The sequence below is a fragment of the Peromyscus californicus genome, unplaced genomic scaffold, assembly GCF_007827085.1.
Source record: "Peromyscus californicus insignis strain IS unplaced genomic scaffold, ASM782708v3 Scaffold_11__1_contigs__length_118956290, whole genome shotgun sequence".
Taxonomy (NCBI): Eukaryota; Metazoa; Chordata; class Mammalia; order Rodentia; family Cricetidae; genus Peromyscus; species Peromyscus californicus.
The window spans coordinates 90759865-90780387 of record NW_026294402.1 but is presented as its reverse complement, the minus strand read 5'-3'; the positions used below and the strand labels follow the sequence as shown (position 1 = coordinate 90780387).

At 47.4% G+C, this 20523-nt stretch overlaps 1 protein-coding gene across 1 annotated transcript in view; it reads left to right on the top strand.

Annotated features, from left to right (window-relative positions):
* The first annotated feature begins 13055 nt into the window (after positions 1 to 13055).
* Positions 13056 to 20523, top strand: part of LOC128097175 (uncharacterized) — a 35426-nt gene continuing 27958 nt past the window's right edge. The window contains exons 1-3 of the mRNA XM_052717472.1: positions 13056 to 13166; positions 18209 to 18466; positions 20186 to 20338. Coding sequence (XP_052573432.1) covers positions 18287 to 18466; positions 20186 to 20338 — 333 coding nt within the window. The 5' untranslated portion in view covers positions 13056 to 13166; positions 18209 to 18286. The remainder of the gene's footprint in view (positions 13167 to 18208; positions 18467 to 20185; positions 20339 to 20523) is intronic.

Here is a 20523-nt window from a genome sequence, read left to right as displayed (position 1 = left end):
TGCTGGAAATATTTCATGCAAGATTATAGAACCCTGGGGCTAAAGCCCTGCCCCTGAGGAGGAGTGAGGCGTGAACTGGTAAATAATGTAGACATTCCCGTCTAATTAAGACCTCAATGCATAAATCCTTACATTTTTAAGTGTCAAGACTCCAGCCATCTTGCATCTCAATAAAATGCAAGGTCAACTAGTGGGAAAGGAAGCCAGTCTGTTGAGGGTGTTTGGCCCAAACAGCCTTTCCTGTCCCTCACTTTCTCCATTCTATCTCTGCTACAAGGAGGAGCTGAGAGAAGCCACAAAACAGGTGGCTGTGGACTCAGACTTGCAGTCCTTTCTCTAGCAGCCTTTCAGGGTGGATTCTTAACTGCAATGCCGAACAACAGCTGCCAGAAACTTCTCACCTAAAAATTTTATTGGCCTCCATGATACGCACTTAATGCAAGTGAGAAGGGCTCCTTGGGCTGTGAAGACATCACAGAAAGTGGAATAGTTCAGGGGAGAGCATAGTGAGGCCTGCAGATAGGGATCAGTGCTTGCCCAGCATGTGCAAAGTCCTGGGTTCAAATCCCCATCTCTGCAGAAAAAGAAGGGCAAGTGCATAATCAGCGAGAAGTTGACCCCAAAGTAGGTAGTGTCCCCCACCCACGTTCTTGATTTTCTTTTATTTGTTTGTTTGTTTTGAGACAGGGTTTTTCTCTATGTGGTACCAGCTGGCCTAGAACTTAACGATCCTCCCTAGCACTAGGATTACAGGCTTACACCACCTCCCAATCTTCTGGATTCTTTCCGGAGAAGGGCTGGAAATGAGGGCTTTTAGAAGGACAAATGTCGCCAGGCAGTGGTGGCGCACGCCTTTAATCCCAGCACTCGGGAGGCAGAGGCAGGTGGATCTCTGTGAGTTCGAGGCCAGCCTGGTCTACAGAGTGAGTTCCAGGAAAGGCGCAAAGCAACACAGAGAAACCCTATCTCAAAAAACCAAAAAAAAAAGGACAAATGTCTTCAAGATTGTGGACTGGGAGAAACAAAAGTGTACCTGCACACAGACACTTGAAAGCTAGAGTTCAGACAGTTTTATTGGCAACAGCCGGAACGTGGGTGGGGACAGAGTTTGCCTCCCAGCTGCCCAGTTCCCCTAGATGCTCTGACCTTCTGGGGGTCCCAGTCTGAAGTGGCCCCCAGCTGCCTCGCTTCACTGTCTCAGGTGTTCCAGTATTGCCTCCTTCACTGCTCCGGATGTGGGGCTCTAATGAGCCAAGCCTGCATCCAGAGCACAGGTACAATGCCTCCTTCATCGCTCTCCATCCCCAGGGGGCTCCAACAGCACCCCATAAATGCACCAACCTCAAATTTCTGTTTTCACCCAACCACCAGTCATTTCTACATTCTGACTGCATTCCCTTAAAAAATATTTATTTGTTTATTATGTACTGGGGATTGAATCCCGGGCTTTGTGGATGCTAGGCAAATGCTCGACCACTGAGCTACATCCCCACCTATACATTCTTTTTAAAATGAAAAGTTGGCCAGGCAATGGTGGCACAAACCCTGAAGCCCTTAATCCCAGCATTCAGGAGGCAGAGGCACGTGGATCTCTGTGAGTTTGAGGCCAGTCTGGTTTACAGAGAAAGTTCCAGGATAGCCAGAGCTACACAGGGAGAAAATTTTGAATGATAATAAAAGACTTTGGTGTTACTCTTGGGGAGGGATGAAACAGCCTAAATCTAGTACTGGGGTACTACTCAGAAACAGGAAAGAATGGGCAGGGGTCTAGGCAACAGCATAGGTGTCGTCGTCGTCTCTCCCCGCCCCCCCCCCATCCCATCCCCGCCCCTGCCAAGCCCTGTTCTGTGCAAGTAACTGGGCAGAGTCCTGGTGAGTGGCTTCTGCTGTGTATGCTAAAGTGCAGAGCAGTGCAGGGGGCGGGGAGGAGCCCTGGGGAGCCTGGACAGAGGGCTTTTTAAAGTAGCACAAGAAACTTCAGAGGTAGTGGACACGCTCCTAGGCTTATTGTAACTGTTTGGATAGGGTTCCAGACATGCTACTCCCAAATACAGCATGTTGGCAGATGAAGTACTTGAGGTGGAAGGGAGTTCAGCAAGTGGCAGACACAGGAAGGTCGTCCTTACAGACTGCCTTCTCCCTTGAAGCAGGCAATGAGGCCCTCAAGTGGGAATCCCGTCCCTAGACCTCAGGACAGGAGGTCACAGAGGAGGATCTGAGGGCTGGAGACATGACTCCACAGTTAAAAATGTTTGCTTCTCTGGCCAGGTGGTGGTCATGCAAGCTTTTAATCCCAGCACTCAGGAGGCAGAGGCAGGCAGATCTCAGTGAGTTCGAGTCCAGCTTGGTCTACAGAGCGAGTTCCAGGACAGCCAGAGAAGCCCTGTCTCAAAAAAAAAAAAAAAAAGAAGAAGAAGAAGAAAAGAAGGAAAACAAAGCAAAACAAAAACCAAACAAACAAAAAAAATCATGCTTCTCTGCCAGAGGCCAAGTTCATTACCAAGCACCCATGTGGTACACTTATAGCCACCTGTAACCTCAGCTCAGTGTATCTGACCTGACCTCCTCTGGCCTTTGTGGACACACACACACACACACACACACACACACACACACACACACATGCACATTTTTTAATGAAAAGACCATGAACAAACAGGTCAGGCTGCATGTGCTGCTTATCATCGGTGGGCTGCTTATCATCGGTGGGTCAGACCTTTGTACATCAGCCAGCCAGTGTACACTCTTCAAGGGTGCACACATGTGTGTTTAACTCATTCTTTGGGTCATCTTTGCCTTACAGAATCTCTCATATTGTTTTCACAGTTTGTATTAAGTATATGTGTGATTTGTCCTGTTAACCTTTTGTTTCAGGGGTCTTGACCTGTAAAATCCAGGACAGATGAAAATAATTTTCTTTTTTTTTTCTATTCTTTTTGGGATCTTTTTTGTTGTTGTTTTGAGACAAGGTTTTGCTGTGTAACTCAGGTTAGCCTCAAACTCATTGTATAGTCCCAGGTTGGCCTCAAACTCACAGCAATCCTCTTGCCTCAGCTTCCTGAGGGCTAGGATTACAAATGTTCACTGCTGTGGAACAATGCTTTTCTACACAATGAATAAATATTAATGTCTTTGGTTGATAAAAAGATGACAGGCCGGTAGCTGGGCAGGAAGTTAGGCAGGAAAGCCAAACTGAGAATGATGGGAAGGAGGAAGGTGGAGTCAAGGAGTCACCAGCCAGACACAGAGGAAGCAAGATAAGAATGTTGTTTTGAGAAAAGGTACCAAGCCACGTGGCTAAACATAGATAAGAATTATGGGTTGATTTAAGTATAAGAGCTAGTTAGTAATAAGCCTGAGCTACTGGCAGAGCATTTATAATTAATATAGGTCTCTGAGTGGTTATTCAGGAGCTGGCAGGTGGGAGAGACCCATCCATTCACTTCCAGTTCACCACTATCCCCAAGAAGAAATATCTTTTTCCTCTCTTTTGGTTTAACTAATGGTTCAAATATCAATATTTGTCAGATTATACACTTAAATTTGCTTAATTTACCATATGTCAGTAGCACACATATGGGGTGTGTGTGTGTGTGTGTGTGTGTGTGTGTGTGTGTGTGTGATGATGATGATCTGCATCTTTGAAAGAATGGTCACATTTCTGCTAGTGTGCCTTTTCTTCCTAGCTGATTTGGAATGAACCTTGGACCCATATAAAAGTTTGTGATGTACTATTACGGGACAGGGAAAGGGAGGGAGAGAAGGGAGGGGAGGAGGGAGGGAGAGAAGGGAGAGAAGGGAGGGGAGGAATGAGTGTGTGTGTTCTGGGTGAAGTATACACCTGTCTTTGAGGCTGAGGGGTGGATAATGAAGGCCTCCTCTCCATGGTGTCAGTATTATTGAGTAATTAACAACTTGAGCAGGTTTGCCAGGCCGAGCATTTTACAACTGGTGTCTTATTTAACTCCTACATGACTTCTGAGCAGGATTATTGGGCCCATTTTATGGAGGGTAAAATAGTGTCAAAAAGAGAGTGTAGCAGATGACCAGAATTTATAACAGAACGATAGAACTGTCCTCTAAGATATCAAACTGGAACCACTTCTAGGTAGTGGATTTACAAGTGAATTCTGATTATGCTTATTTAGTTCTGAAATCATCTATAATGGCTGCTGCTGTGGAATAATCCTTTTGTACATTGTGAAGATGTGTTGCTGTGATAAAAAAGCTGACTGGCCAATAGCTGAACAGGATAAAGTTAAGTGGGAGAGCCAAACTGAGAATGATAAAAAGGGCAGAGTCAGAGGAGTCTCCAGCTAGACACAGAGGGAGCAGGAGATCAACATGTCATGCTAATAAGGGTACCACCATGGACTGGAGAGATGTCTCAGTGGTTAAGAGCACTGGTTGTTCTTCCAGAGGTCCTGAGTTCAATTCCCAGCAACCACATGGTGGCTCAACCATCTATAATGGGATCTGATGCCCTCTTCTGGCATATCAGAATACATACAGACAGTGCACTTGTATACAAAAGATATATAAATAAAATTTTGCCAGGCGGTGGTGGTGCACGCCTTTAATCCCAGCACTCGGGAGGCAGAGGCAGGTGGATCTCTGTGAGTTCGAGGTCAGCCTGGTCTATAGAGCTAGTCCAGGACAGGCTCCAAAGCTACAGAGAAACCCTGTCTTGAAAAACCAAAATAAATAAATAAATAAATAAATAAATAAATAAATAAATAAATTTTAAAAAATTTAAAAAAATAAAGGTACTACCACGTGGCAGAGCATAAAAAGGAATATGGGTTAATTTAAAATGTAAGAGTTAGGTAGTAACAAGCCTGAGCTATCAGCTGAGCATTTATAAGTAATCTTAAGTCTCCATGTTGGTTATTTGGGAGCAGGTGGTCAGGACAGGAAAACTCCACCTACAGGCTGCACCTCTATGACTAACCAGAAATATCCTTGCCTTAAAATGATTATAACTACTATTCGATGATATTTCAAAAACACCCTTCCTTCAGCTCTCACATTGGCCCACAAGGTAGAAGTGAAGACCTGGCAGAACTCAAAGATGACAAAGGGGCTGAGAGAGGCAGAGGCAGAGCGGAGCTCTCTGGCTCTCACAAGGAATCACTTCAGATCCACAGGCAGCCGAAAGCCTCCCAACCCCTTGATTTCTGAGGACGCCTTCCCTTCTCAGTGATGCATGCTCACGGCTAGACTGGCTGAGGTCTTATTTAGTTTTTCCTCTTCAAACTATTTGAAGAATATTTTCCACAATCCCACTTCAAGATTTTCCACATCCAGATAGTTCTTTAAAGGCCCACGTGATGTACAGCTGACATTTTGTAGTACTTTGCTCTCTTCTCTACAGTTGCTGAGTGAGCTTTTTATAGAAAACAATGCAATTTGTCAAGGAGCCAAAAAGCCACCAGTGAGCTGAAACTCCTTCCCAAAAAAGTAGCAGAGAGCACAAGTTGGAGAGAAGAGAGCTAGACAATTTTCACTCCAAAAACTGTGACGGGGGCCGGAGGGGGGTGTTGGGGGGTTTGGGGGGGGAGTGGACCAAGGTGAAATTAACTCCCTCGTCCTTGGAAGGAAGGGAAGGGCAGAGCACCATCAGCACAGGAGTTCTCCCATTGAAAAACATGGATGCACAGCCAGGCACCAATCCAATTGATGAGAGAGAGGAGAGATACTGCAGCGAGGGACGTCGAGATCATGATGGGAGCTCGTGCAGAGACGACCGGCCACACTAGTGGAAGCCCACGAACTGTGGAGCCCCCATGGGACTGGACTAGACCCTCTGGATATGGAAGATGGTTGTTTGGCTCAAACTGTTTGGGGGGCACCCAGGCAGGGGGATTGGGATCTGTCCCTGGTCTATGGGCAGGCTTCTGGGAATCCGGTGCCTGTGGTGTGACGCCTTGCACAGCCTTGGTGCAGTGGGAAGGGGCTTGGACCTGCCTAGGCTCAGTGTGCTGGGCTCTGCTGACTCCCCATGGGAGACCGATTTGGGAGATGTGGGGATGCGGGGTGGCTTGGGAAAGAGGGCTGGGGGGTGGGAGGAGGGAGGAGGAGGGATCTGTGGATGGTATGTGGAGTGAGTAGAAAATTTCTTAATAAAAGAAAAAGAAAAACATGGATACTCGTGCTGTGTGTCCAACTTTGTTTCTGCGTTTTCATCTGCTATGAAGCAAATATTGTCCTCTAACCTCTTCCTCAGGGGATTTGGGGCCATCTGTGTGCTAGTGAAGACTGAAGCTGATTCAATTTTCCATGACAGGGTTAGCCAAATACAGTGCAAGGGCCAAACACGTTTGTGTGTGCTCAATACTCTGGTGGGATTTTAGTTTTTCAATTTTATTTTTCTTTTGTGTGCATGGGTGTTTAGCCTGTGTGTATGTATGTATGCAGTATCTGTGGAGGCCAGGAGAGGGCGTCAGAACCCCTGGGATAGATGGTTGTGAGCCCACACCGTGGTCCCATTTTATAGTTTTTATGGTAAAATACACAGAACACAGCACTTATCACTTTGGCCACTTTTAAATGTACAATTCAGTAATGTTAAGTACCCATTATTATTTACATAGTCAAACAACCATCTTTGGAATGTTCTCAGCTTGCAAAACTGAAACTCAGGCTGCTGAGAAGGTTCAGGGGTAAATCTGCCACACAAGCCTGGTGACCTGAGCCTGACTCCCAGACCCCACAAGGAATGTGGAAGAAGAAAAACAACTCCACAACAATGTCCTCTGGCCTCCACACGGAAGCCTTATGTGGTGTTTGGATGAAAATGGCCCCCATAGGCTCATCTATTTGAATGCTTGGTCCCTAGTTGGTGGAACTGTTTGGGAAAAGATAAAAAGATGTGGCCTTCTTGGAGGAGGTATGTCCCAAGGGGGTGGGCTTTGAGGTTTCCAAAGTCAGCACTAGGCCCAGTATCCCCACCCCCACCCCTTCTCTCTGTCTCCAGCCTTGCAGGTAAGATATCTATATATAGATATATATAGATATATCTATATATATCTATATATATCTATATATATATCTATATATATATAGATAGATAGATATAAGCTCTCAGCTGCTGCTCCAGCACCATGCCTGCCTGCCTGCCTGCCAACACAATCCCCAACTTGATGGTCATGGACTCACCTTCTGAAACTGTAAGCAAGCCCCCAATTAAATGCTTTCTTTTACAGCTTGCCTTGGTCATGATGTCTCTTCACTGCAATAGAAAAGTAATTAAGACCCTATGCTACACTTACAGTGGCACACAGGCCATGGCATGCACAAGTATGCCCCCCCTTCTCTGTCTTCTCTCTCTCTGTCTCCCCTCTGTCTCTGTCTCTGTCTCCTCTCTCTCTCTCTCTCTCTCTCTCTCTCTCTCTCTCTCTCTCTCTCTGGTTGTGTCATACTATACTTAAACAAATTATCTTCATTACAGTTATTTATGTATAAGAGTAGCCGGGCAGTGGTGGCCCACGCCTTTAATCCCAGCACTCGGGAGACAGAGGCAGGCAGATATCTCTGTGAGTTCGAGGCTAGCCTGGGCTACCAAGTGAGTTCCAGGACAGCCAGGACTGTTTCACAGAGAAACCCTGTCTCAAAAAACCAAAAAAAAAAAAAAAAAAAAGAGTAGAGAGTTGTGAGCACGGGACAGGTGTGGAGGTAAGACAACCTACAAAAGTTAGATTTCTCCTTCCTGCATGTGAGTCCCAGGGGTTGAACTCAACACCTTTCCTTTCCAAGCCATCTTGCCAACCCAGCCTTTCTTCTTCTTCTTCTTCTTCTTCTTCTTCTTCTTCTTCTTCTTCTTCTTCTTCTTCTTCTTCTTCTCCTCCTCCTCCTCCTCCTCCTTCTCCTTCTCTTTCTCTTCCTCTTCCTCCTTCCTCCTCCTCTTCCTCCTCCTTCCTTCCTTCTCCTCCTCCTCCTTCCTTCTTTCCTTCTCCTCCTCCTCCTCCTTCTCCTCCTCCTCTTCCTCCTCCTTCCTTCCTTCCTTCTCCTCCTCCTCCTCCTCCTCCTCCTCCTCCTCCTCCTTCTTCTTCTCAGGTTTTCACTATGTCACCTTGATTGACCTGGAATTCTACACAGACCAGGCTGGCCTCAAAATCACAACAATCCACCTGCCTTTGCCTCAGAGTGCTGGGGTTAAAGACCTGTATTTTGGGGGTTTGATTTTTTTTTTGTTTTGTTTTGTTTTGTTTCTTTGTTCATTTGTTTGTTTGGTTTGTTTTTTGTTTGTTTGGGGTTTTTTTTTTTTTGAGACAGGATCTTGCTATTTAGGCCTGGGTGGTCTCAAACTTGAGATCCTCCTGCCTCAGCCTTCTGAGTTACCGATGTGTGCCAGCATGCCTACCTCTGATGATTTCTTTTTTCTTTTGTGACAGCGTTTTGCTATGTAGCCTTGATTGGCCTAGAACTCACCATACAGACAAGACTGGCTTCAAACTTGCAGCAATTCTCCTGCTCCTGCCTTCCAAGTGCTGAGGTCGCAGGAGTGAGCCACTGTGCTCTGGAACTGCCTCTGTATTTTCAATTGTTGAAAATCAAAAGGAAAATAATGTTTCATGGCATTTGAAATTCCTGCTGGGGTGGGGCACATAACTTCAATCCCAGCACTCAGGAAGCAGAGACAGGTGGATGGATCTCTGTGAGTTCGAGGCCAGCCTGGTCTACAGAGTGAGTTCCAGGATAGCCAGGGCAGTTACACAGAGTAACCCTGTCTCAAAAAACAAAAAAAGAAAGAAAGAGAGAAAGAAAGAGAGAGAGAGAGAGAGAAAAGAAAGAGAAAGGAAGAAGGAAGGAAGGAGAGAAGGAAGGAAGAAAAAGAAATTCTGTATTCCTGAATAACATCTCTGGGGACATACTGGTGTTCATTCATTCATTCATATACAGTCCACACCTCCTGCATTTGCACTAAATGCCAGACTGTGGTGGATTCAACAGCTGTCATAAAGCATTTACTATCTGACCATTTAGAGAAAATAAGTCGCCAGTGCTGCTGTAAGGCTTTGAGGGGGAAATAAGAGTTCAGTTTTGAGAGCTGTCTAATTTAAGTTAACAAAAAAGCAGTAACTTTTCCTCTCCCACCAAACCTTAGCCACCCTTGTTAACGAACAGGAAGGCCAACTGGGAATCAAGCATCACCTTGTCTCATTCTGTGAAACAGATCAGGGGAGAGGGTGGGGCCGACTTTTCTAGAAGTTAGGTGACCTGAGAAATGTAACCAAGTAGCACAGTTTGCAGCCTGCATGACTGCCCGTCAAATACATTAGGACAATGACATCAGGATGGACAGCTTAAGACGATGACCTGAAGAGAAAAAAAAAAAAAAAACCTTAGCTTCAAAACCACCATCTATTACTGCTGAAAGTCACTGCTCTGTCGTCATCCAGACTCTCCAAGAACTGCTTCTCTTCCATGCATCCTTTCCACACGCCCTACCCCCGGCTGGAGGTTTTATACTGTCTGGATGTCACTACACAGTGACAGTGGATCCGGGAAAGCTGGGACATCCCAGGGAGGATGTACAAACCTTCAGCTGTTTTACCCTTTCAGCAGGGGTCCAGCAAAGGATCCCAGAACAGTCTACAGATCTCTCAAAAGTGACCACTGAGGGCTAGGGTGTGGCTCAGGGATAGAGCCCGTGCTTAGCACATGCAAAGCCCTGGGTTCCATCTCCAGCAAAGGCGAGGGCGGAGACAACAGCTGGGGTGTGGGCCCGAGAGGAATCTCTCCATTAATCCCAGTTCTTAGAGAGGAGCGTGCCGTGGTGCTTTGGGTATTTTCTAAAGTTTGGAGAGGGAGGAACTTTCTGTTTTGCTCAGTTCTGTTGTTGTTAGTGGTTTGGTTAAGCCCTAGGAAGAAAGCCAGTGAGAATGTGGGCCTGGAGTTGGGCAGACCTGGTAGGAAGCCAATGCTACTCATTTTAATGTCAGGGACTCCCTCCTTCAAATAAAGGTACCATCATTTCTGGCCTTCATAGTTTCCATTTTATATGTATAGTAACCCTCTAGTAAACATTTTTGGCATGAAAACTATGGCTCCCTGGGGCAGGCACCCTGGCTGTTTACTCCAGGTCCTTCACCCTCCCCCTTTCTGCAAAGCTCCCCCATTCTGCAGTCCCCCAGTGGTATTCAGGAAGCCATGCACCCTATGAGCCTTGGTGCCTACCCCACTATGGCAGTCACATCCCTTGGGAATGGCGCCTCCAGGGGTGCACATTGCATCTCTACTTTAGACGTGAGACAAGTAGTCCGGTGTCGCTAAGTTTGGGGGTAACATTTCTTGCAAAAGGCCATTGTCGTGAAACCAAGAGGCCCTGACTGACAGCAGCTGATAGTGCTACCTCAAGCAAAGCAGTGGGCCGAGGCCGTGCCCCGTCTCCAGCCATGGTCTGGTCCATCGCCCTTCCAAGAAGGGAATGGGAGGAGTGAAGAATGTTCAAACAGGAAGTGCTCTATTACTAATTTGGAACTAAATGACTTGGGATTAATTAACTTTAAACAGGCGGTCATGTGGGGTTTGACAATTTAAGTACATCTAATTCAAACTCTTGGTGGCAGTGCAATGCTAGCCAAGAGCCATCCCTGCTCTGAGAAGTGTCACAGCTCTGGGAAGCTCTCAGAGGGCCTCGGGAGTGTCAGCTAAGAGAGGTCCCCGGCTGAGAAGCCTGCACATAGCAGGTCACCAGCAGGATCAACAGGGTGGCAGGTCTCCTGTCTCTGGCAGGTCTCGAAGGCTAGAAGCAGATGCAGTAACAAATTCCTGTCTACGGCTGCAACATGTGCTGAAGGCTGAGGCAGGAATGAGCCCCTCTCCTCCCAGCCTTTGGTTGAGGCTTAGGGGCTGGCTCCAGTGAGCTCCCTGCCCAGGGCAGAAGGCTCAGATGCAGGGAGCTTCTGGGGAGTTTGTGTCCCAGTCTTCTGTCTCTTCCTCCTCCACAAGTTCTCATCCTCCATTCCTGCGGCCCCAGAACGGATGAATCATGGAGTGTCAGCAGGACACTGAGTGGATGGTTGTGGATATGCAAATAAGGTTAGAAATGGGACCAATCAGAGAAGAGCTGTCAAAAGTGACTTCGGATTGCCTGGATGATCTCTGTGGTCCACCATCTGCTCTTTTTCCAGCCTCGTTGCTGTGCTCTAGGCTCCAACTGTCAAGAAACAGGGCTGGAGAGCTGGATCAACAGTTAAGGGTGCTTTTGCAGAGGACATGAGTTCAGTTCCCAGCACCCACATTAGCCAGCTCACAACAACCTCTAACTCCAGATCCAGGGGGATCTGATGTCTCTGGTCCCTGTGGATTTCTGCACTCATATGCAAGTACCAACAAACAGGTACACACATATACACATAATTGAAAATAAAATAAAACCTAGAAGAATGGGGGTGTTTTGTGCAGCTAGTGTTTTTGTTTCCCTTGCAGCTTCCTTGGCCTTGGGGCTTGAATTTCCTTTCCGTTAGAGAGCCCTGCACTGGAGATCCCTTCTACCCCAATCAAAGGGGGATAATAATGCTACCCCTGCCCATCCCCCCATTAAAGATGGAAGAGTGGGACTAGAAAAACCCTGCATCCATTGTAATATAGAGGTACCAAACCAATATCAGCACTTCTCACTACCAAATATCTAGGCCATAAGTGTCTGATTGCTGCTCTCACACCAGCTGAGGTTTCTGTGTCCAGTAGCTGCAAGCCAGCTAGCTCTCACGCTTTCCGTTACTTCCTGGGGTAGGAGCCAAGGTGTGGGATGTTGCCGTGTAACACTATTCTTGGGGAGACGTGAACAAATATTTACTCAGCCAGGATAGCGAACCAACAACAGACCAAAGTAACACACGGAAGTCCGCGTCGGTGAACCAGTGCGTTTACCCGGGTTACTTGCAGGAATGTGAGTGAGCAGTTGCGTCCAGAAACATGGACCAAAGGCAGCTGCTTCCCTGAAAGCCGAGGCAGCGTGAGGTACAAACACCAGGGCCTGAGTTCAGATGCCCAGCTCTCACCGAAAACAGCCCTGTGCCAAGCTGTGGGTCTGTAATCCCAGTGCTGGGGAAGGGGACCCAGGAGGGTCCCTGGGGCTTGCTGCTTAGGTTGAGTGAGAGACCTTGTCCCAAATAAATAAACAAGATAGAGGATGAATGGAGAAGACACCTGAAGTGGATCTCTGGTCTCCACATGCACTCATACAGGAGTATGTATGCACACATGAGAGGTGAGGAAGGGGAGGGGGAGACAGGGAGGGAGGGAGGGAGGGAGGGAGGGAGGGAGGGAGGGAGGGAGAAGAAATGATTATTATTTGACAGTTATGGAGGCAAGAAGTCCCACTGGGTCTCACTGAACTAAAAATCCATCAGGTTCGATGAGACTGTGCTCCTTTACCTACAGACTGTGCTCCTTTATCAACGGACTGTGCTCCTTTATCAACGGACTGTGTTCCTTTACCGACGGACTGTGCTCCTTTACCGACAGACTGTGCTCCTTTACTGAGCTCTGGGGAGAATCCATTTCCACTCTTCAGCTTCTGGGAGGCACTCACGTTTCCTGGCTCCAGTGCCCCGTCCTCCCCACCTTCAAAGCCAACAGCAGCACAGAGATCTCGTGGCAGCTCTCTGACTTCCTTCCTGGGTCTCATCTCTGTCCCTGACCATGGACTGGGAGTTTCTCAGGCCTGCCAGGGTTGGGGAGTATATTAGCCCCTCAAGGTTTGGACCCCCAATCATCCTCTAGCTGTCTTTGCCCAGTAAGGTGGGCTGCCCTACGCCTCGGGGTGGGAACGTCTATCCCGAGGCCTTTCCCCACCTCCTACAGCCTGGAAGTTCTTAACTCCAAAGCCATCGCCTACAGCAAGATTCTTTACAGCCTTCAGCTAGTCGGGAGTTTCCCGTTTCTATGGTGACAGAGGACGCAGGAAGCAGGACTGCAACACTTGGGTGGTGTTCAGCACCTGCAGCAGTAGGGTGGCCGGGATTTCAAAGATCCCCATGGGGACACCGCCCTCCCCACTCCACCCCCCACCCCACCCCCACCCCCTGCCACAGGACCTGCTCTGCGCTTCCTTGCCTCCTCGGGCTCTGATTCCCGGGCCTCAGCCTGTGTGCTGTGTCTAGAGTGAGATGCAGTGGGGAGCTGCTCAGATGAGATGGTAAAGCCTGGCTGCACAGGTAAGACGCACACCTGAGACCAAGATCATGATGGGGGCGTCTACAGAGACAGCTGAACCAAGTTCGCGGGAACTCATGAACTTCAGACTACCTAAACCTGCATGGGACCCGACTAGGCCCTCTGCATACGGGAGACAGTTGTGTAGCTTGGTCTGTTTGAGGGGTCCCTGGCAGTGGGATCAGGATCTATCCCTGGTGCATGAGCAGGCTTTTTGGAGCCTGTTACCTATGGTGGGATGCTTTGCTCAGCCTTGATGCAGTGGGGAGGGGCTTGGTCCTGCCTCAACTGAAGGTCCCAGGCTTTGCTGACACCCCATGGGAGGAGGGGATGGGGGGCAGGGAGACTGGAGGGGAACTGAAGGAGGGATGAGAAGGGGATCTGTGGTTGGTATGTAAAATGAATTTTAAAAAATTCTTTTTTTTTTATTTTACAATATAATTTAATTCTACATATCAACCACGGATTCCCTTGTTCGCCCTCCTCCCCTTCCCCCCAGCCTGCCCCCATTCTCATCTCCTCCAGGGCAAAGACTCCCCCGAGGATTGAAATCAGCCTGGTAGACTCAGTCCAGGCAGGTCCAGTCCCCTCCTCCCAGGCCGAGCCAAGCATCCCTGCATAAGCCCCAGGTTTCAAACAGCCAACTCATGCACTGAGCACAGGACCCGGTCCCACTGCCTGGATGCCTCCCAAACAGATCAAGCCAATCAACTGTCTCACCCATTCAGAGGGCCTGATCCAGTTGGGGGCCCCTCAGCCATTGGTTCATAGTTCATGTGTTTCCATTTGTTTGGCTATTTGTCCCTGTGATTTATCCAACCTTGGTCTCAACAATTCTCACTCATATAAACCCTCCTCATTCTCGCTAATTGGACTCCCAGAGCTCCACCCAGGGCCTAGCCATGGATTTCTGCATCCAGTTCCCTCAGTCATTGGATGGGGTTTCTAGCACGACAATTAGGGTGTTTGGCCATCCCATCACCAGAGTAGGTCAGTTCGGACTGTCTCTCGACCATTGCCAGTAGTCTATTGTGGAGGTATCTTTGTGGATTTCTGTGGACCTCTCTAGCACTTTGCTTCTTCCTATTCTCATGTGGTCTTCATTTACCATGGTCTCCTATTCCTTGTTCTCCCTCTCTCTTCTTGATCCAGCTGGGATCTCCCAAGCTCTCTTTCCCTCAACCCTTGCCCTTCATTACCCCCACTCACGTCCAGGCTGTTCATGTAGATCTCATCCATTTCTCCATCATTGGACGATCCCCATGTCTTTCTTGGGGTCCTGTTTTCCAGGTAGCCTCCCTGGTGATGTGAGTAGCAGTCCAGTAATCCTTGTTCCACATCTAGTATCCTCCTATGAGTGAGTAAAATGAATTTTAAAAAATTCTTAAGTAATAAAAAAAAGAAAAAGAAAAAAAGAGTTCACCCATGGTTTATCATGACCGGCTTTGGAGCACCCAGGCCCCAACTGCATGCAGAAAGGACCTCAAAAATTGCTGTGGTAAAAATTATCTTGGACCAGCAAGATGGTTCAGCACCATTTGACATGACAGCTTAACAACCGACCTGAGTTGGATCTCCTGAACCCACCAGAACGAATTGTGGAAGCAGAGAATGGATTCCATAGACACAGGCATAGTGCCTCTCCGTCTTGCTCTATCCCTCTCTTTGTCTCTCTCTGTCTCTCTCTCTCTGTCTCTGTCTCTCTCTCTCTCTCTTTCTCTTTCTCCCTCCCTCAATCCCCTCCCCTCTCATTCAATAATGTTAAATACTTTTGTCAGTTCTTTGAGAATTTCATGTAATGCGTTCATCAGATTCCCCCTCCCGACTTCTCTCCATCCTCACCTCCCTACCACCCGATTTTGAGTTTTCTTCCATTTGTTTCCCCATTGAGTCCAGTTTGTGGTGCCCAACTCCTCTAAGGACTGGGAATTGCCTTGGAGCATGGTAGACCAAAGGCTGACTCCCTCTCCCAGCAGCAATGAAATGCCAGTAGCTCCTCAGCTCATGGTGGAATTTCGAGAGCATTTCCCCTCCCTTCCCATGCTGTGATTCTGTCTGGCTTGGGTTTGCAAGAATCATATGCACCTTGTCACAACTGCTCTGAATTCATACATGGGTCTGCTCAGCTGTGTCTAGAAAGCAAGGTATCACTGAAGTCATCCAGCCCCTCTGGCTCTTAGAATCGTCATGCCCCTTCTTTGGAGACATTCCCTGAACCTTGGGAGGAAGGGTGTGATATGTATAATCCATTTAGAGGTGAGCATTCCACAGTCTCTTATTCTCTGACTTTGAACAGAGAGCAGGGCTCTTTGTTCATTGTCTTCTACTTTGAGAAGAAGCTCCCCTGAAGGCTTGAACAAGGCGTTGGTGCCACAAATGATATGGGAATTACCAACTCCTTTCTGATTGGATCGAATGACCCGTCTGTGAGGTGGAACTTATGCCTGACACTGTTAAGGAGGCTGAGAACATACGCTAGGAAGGTTATAGGTCCTGGGGGGAACCCAATACTGTTGTTCTCCCTCCAGTGAGTCTCACTCTGGAAATGGGACTGAGGACATAGGCTGAGGTGGTGGGAGTCAGGACGGCTCTGTTCATGGGAACACCAGAGAATCCCAGCTACCCTGGAGGAGGGGAGCACAGAGCAGGTCCTGTGGGCTGTGGGGTGAGGAGGGCAGTGTCCTGGTGATGTCCTTGCTGGGACCTTTGAATACACAAATCTATGGGTGTGGTAGTAAGTCATTAGGAGTCATTTTAAGGCTGTGTCAATGGAGCAGAATAATAAATAGTATTAGGTATTCTCCCCTAGGACCTATAACCTCTCTAGCCATGTATCCTTGGCTCTGTAAACAAAGTCAGGCATAAGGTCCACCTCATAGATTGGACGTTAGATCCAATTAAAAAAAGTTGGTCTCATAACATTTGTATCACTATCACACCAGTCAGCAATATCTTGTTAGGCCGGCCATTTAAATAAAAAAATAAAAAATAAAAAAAATATATATCCTACTTGTTGGGCTCAGTAGAAGCCACTTGCCACCAAGCTTGGAGATTTGTTTTTAATTCTCGAACCCACCTGGCCAGAATGGAGAATTGACTTCTGTAAACTGTCCTCTGACCTCCACAGCCCTGACTGTGGCACACTGGAACTCACACTCACGGCCCACATAGCCATGGGCCGCACAGGGGCCTGGAAAGGAGGGTAATGCTAGACAGAGACACAGGACTCCAGGTTTACTTCAAGTACGAACGGTTCGCTGGGCGGTGGTGGTGCACACCTTTAATCCCAGCGCTCGGGAGGCAGAGGCAGGCGGATCTTTGTGAGTTTGAGGCCAGCCTGGTCTACAGAGCGAGACCCAGGAAAGGCGCAAAGATACACAGAGAAACCCTGTCTTGAAACGCCCCCGCCCCCCAAAAAAAGAATGAACGGTTCTTTTCTCTTTCATTCCCCATTGCTGTTTATATAGGATTTAGCCAGCAAGGCTTAAGCAAAAGTCTCTATGAGCCCTCTATCAGCGTTCTGTGGTCTGAGCTTTGTGTTCTTGTGGTTCATTTGCATCAGAGGACATTTCTCCTTAGACATTACCTCATGCCTGCAGCTGTCCTCAGTCAGGCAGCTGTATCTTGTGCCCAAGAAAGGAATTGCAGATCTGGATGGACGAACACAATGCATAATTTTAAAAAAACGCTAACTTTCTTAATGGAGAACATTCGCAGCCCGTGCATGTGGAGTTTGTCCATCCGTAAATGCTTAGCAGCAGCTGGTAAAAAAAAAAAAAAAAAAAAAAAAAAAATTACTCCCTAGAGTGAACAATGCTGCAGACTTTCTCCTGGACATCAGTCGGGGCTACTGTAACAAAACGAAAAGTGTAGGCTGGCTGCTTTAAAGAACAAAAGTGGGAGCTGAGGCAGAGGCAGGCAGAGCTCTGTGAGTTTGAGTCCAACCTGGTCTACAGAGCAAATTCCAGGACAGCCAGGACTATACTGAGAAACCCTGTTTCAAAAAAAACAAATAACAAAAAAAGAAGGAAAAGGAAGGAAGGAAGGAAGGAAGGAAGGAAGGAAGGAAGGAAGGAAGGAAGGAACCCCCCTGGGGAAGTTGAGGCAGGCAGCTGGAGTTCCTGATTGAGCTTTCTCTCCACAGATGAGCTTCCCATGGCCGAACTTTTGCTTCCCTTTCCCACGGCAGGAATTCTTATATTATGAGATAAACAATAGTAATGGCTGTTGGAGGTGCATTTCTAGCTGTCCTCAGTGGCGTGTGTTTTAAGTCTTGGGCTGTTTCACTGTCCTCTCCCCTCCTTGTCACAGAGTTAGGGGTCCAGCCCATCTCCAGACAGGGGTCTTGGAGGCCACCTGACACACACATGCTTAGATCTGAAGGGAGGGGGACTTGCAGAACCATCTTCACAGTGAACTTACATGGCATATGACAGTTTACCAATATAATGTGTGTTTTAAATGCCTGCTTCTTTTTCAGTGTTGAACCCAGGGCCTCATGCATGCTAGGAAAACACTTCACAACTCAACTATATTCCCAGCTTAAGGTCCGCATTCTTAACCCCATTCAGTATGCACAGTCTGGCAAGAACTGAATCAGTAAAGAGAACTCTGCCGCTTTAACACCAGTACCCACTAATAGGTACTGAATAGCACCCTGAATTAATATTATTGCACCTCCTCATAACTGAGTCCATGGGTGCTGCCCTCAATATAAAGAAACAAAAATATGGACCCATGACTATGGAAATTGGAAACTGAGTATTTCTGTAGTGGCTCTGAACTCAACTCGCTAGGATAAAAAGTCTTTAAGATTCTTGGAAAAGCCGGGCGGTGGTGGTGCACACCTTTAATCCCAGCACTCGGGAGGCAGAACCAGGTGGATCTCTCTGAGTTCGAGGCCAACCTGGTCTACAGGGCGAGATCCAGAACAGGCACCAAAACTACACAAAGAAACCCTGTCTTGAAAAACAAAAAAATAAAATAAAATAAAATAAAAAGATTCTTGGATAAGAGTTCACCACAGTGTTTTCTGGATTTCAAGGGCGAGGCACGTTTTGTGCTGGATTTCAGCTTAAGTTACTGTTTTCAGAAGCCAAGTGAAACCAAACACTGTAAAACAATGCCAAGAGCAAAGGAAAGAAAACAAAAACCCAAAGGGGCTCCCCCATCGGTGGTTCCGGTTCTTCAGAAGTTCCTGAAGACATACCAGAAATACTGTGTACAATCTCGGACATCCCCGTGTCCCGCCATCCAAAGGGACCTGAAGAGCAGCATTGACAGAGAGCAGATCCTCAGGAGGGTGAGTGGGGGGGACTCTGTCCTTCTCCGAAATAGACTCCCTGGGCTCGGTCCAAAGCTCACTCTCCCCCAGCTCTGCATCGCCTGACATTCACAGCTTTGCTCCCCAGACACCACGTGCCTGCTCCACTCTTCTGCCCCGCCCCCGACCACGCCCCTGCCCTCCTGACTGCCAGAATGTGTTTGCGGGTCGGGAATGAGTCCCCCGAACCTCACATACCACCTTCTCAAGTTCCTCTTTTAGCTCCCCTCTTTCCTCCGATTCTGGTCCCCCTGAGTCGCATCCTCCTTCCCTCTAGCTCTCTTCCCACCTGTTCCTCTCTGTCCACCTCATCTGCCCTCCGGGTTTCTCTACTCCCTTCTTTTTTCAGTTTCTACCGTATGTTCCCACACACATCTCCCTGTTCCAGTGAGGGGCTTCCCACAGCCATTCTTTTAAAAACTCATGTGTATGTGTGTGTGTCTGGTTGTCTATATGGCACCGCACAGGTGCTGGCAGAGGACATCAGATGCCCTGGGACTGGAGATGCCCAGTGTGGATGCAGGAGTCAAACACTGGTCCTCTGTAAGTGCTCTTAACGGTTGAGCCAGCTCTCCGGCCCCACATTGTCCTTTGGGGAGGAGGGTAAAATAATATTGATTAATTTTTTAAAGATTTAATTTTTTTAGTTGTATGTATGGGGAGAGGTGTGCATATGAATGCAGGTACCTATGGAAGTCAGAAGGTATTGGATCCCCTGGAGCTGGAGTTACAGGACATTGTTAGCTGCCCAACATACTCTCAACCACTAAGTCATCTCTCAAGCCCACTAATTAAGTTTTTTTTTTACTATAGTTCTTACAATTAGCCTCCACCAAACTTTTTATTACAACCATCATCAGAAATACAATTAACATCCCATCCAGTATGAATCTCTGGGTAGACGCAACCAGCTACATAAGTTGGAAGCATGCTCAGATGAGGGTTCTCCATTTTGATTATGAATATCATTTAGAGCCTTATGAGGGGCTGGAAAGATAGGTCAGTGGTTAAATACACCTCTAATCCCAGCACTCAGGAGGCAGAGCCAGGTGAATCTTTGGGAGTTCGAGGCCAGTCTGGTCTACAGAGCAAGATCCAGGACAGGCACCAAAACTACACAGAGAAACCCTGTCTCGAAAAACAAAAAACAACAAAACAGAAAAGAAACTTGCTGCTTGAACATTGTGCCAAGATTGGTTCCCAGCACCCACATGGGGGCTCCTCTAACTCCAGTTCCAGGAGATCTGGTGCTCTCTTCCAGCCTCCAAGGGCACTGCACACACACACATAGGCATACACACAAGCAGAACCCTCAATAGGCATAAAATTAAAATAGATAACCTTTAAAAAGCAAAAACTTTATGAATCAATCATTATTATCCTTGCTATGTAAGATGCAATTCAATGGTTTTTTTCTGCCTTTCTATTTCCTAAAAGAAAAAGAAAAAGCTGGTTGTACAAAACTAAATTGATTTTTGTGAGCTAATAGTGGGCAGTAACCTGTAGTGACTCTGACCTACAGAGCCATGAGCTTGTCCATGGCAGGAATGTTATCCGTTGGCTCCCCACCACCCAGTACACAGGCAGTAACTCCCTCAGACATTCATGAAGTCATCTGATGGCAGTATTCCTTTTCCACACATTCGGATGCACAGGTGTCTCTTTACGACGGTCACCTATCATTTTCTCACACTCCAGTTTATGCTTGTAAGAGCCAGCGACACCACCGCGGGCAGCCAGCCTGTTTCCTTGGAGCCTTTGCTCATGGCCATTCGAGACGAGAACTACATGCTGGGGAAGGAGATCTGCGTCTGGGGCCTCCAGCTGACCAACCCCGAGATCGCCAGGCTCGTGAGTGTGGTTTCAGTTTCTTCACACCCTAAAATTAAAAACAAGCACACAACACCCTGTATTCCAGATGTAGTCTATTTTATTTCTGACTTATTGATTTGCTGCAAGATTTTCTTTCTTAAAAACATTATTTTAATGAGATTCTTCAAACTTATTTTAAGTAAGTTTTAAATAAATTTTAAATA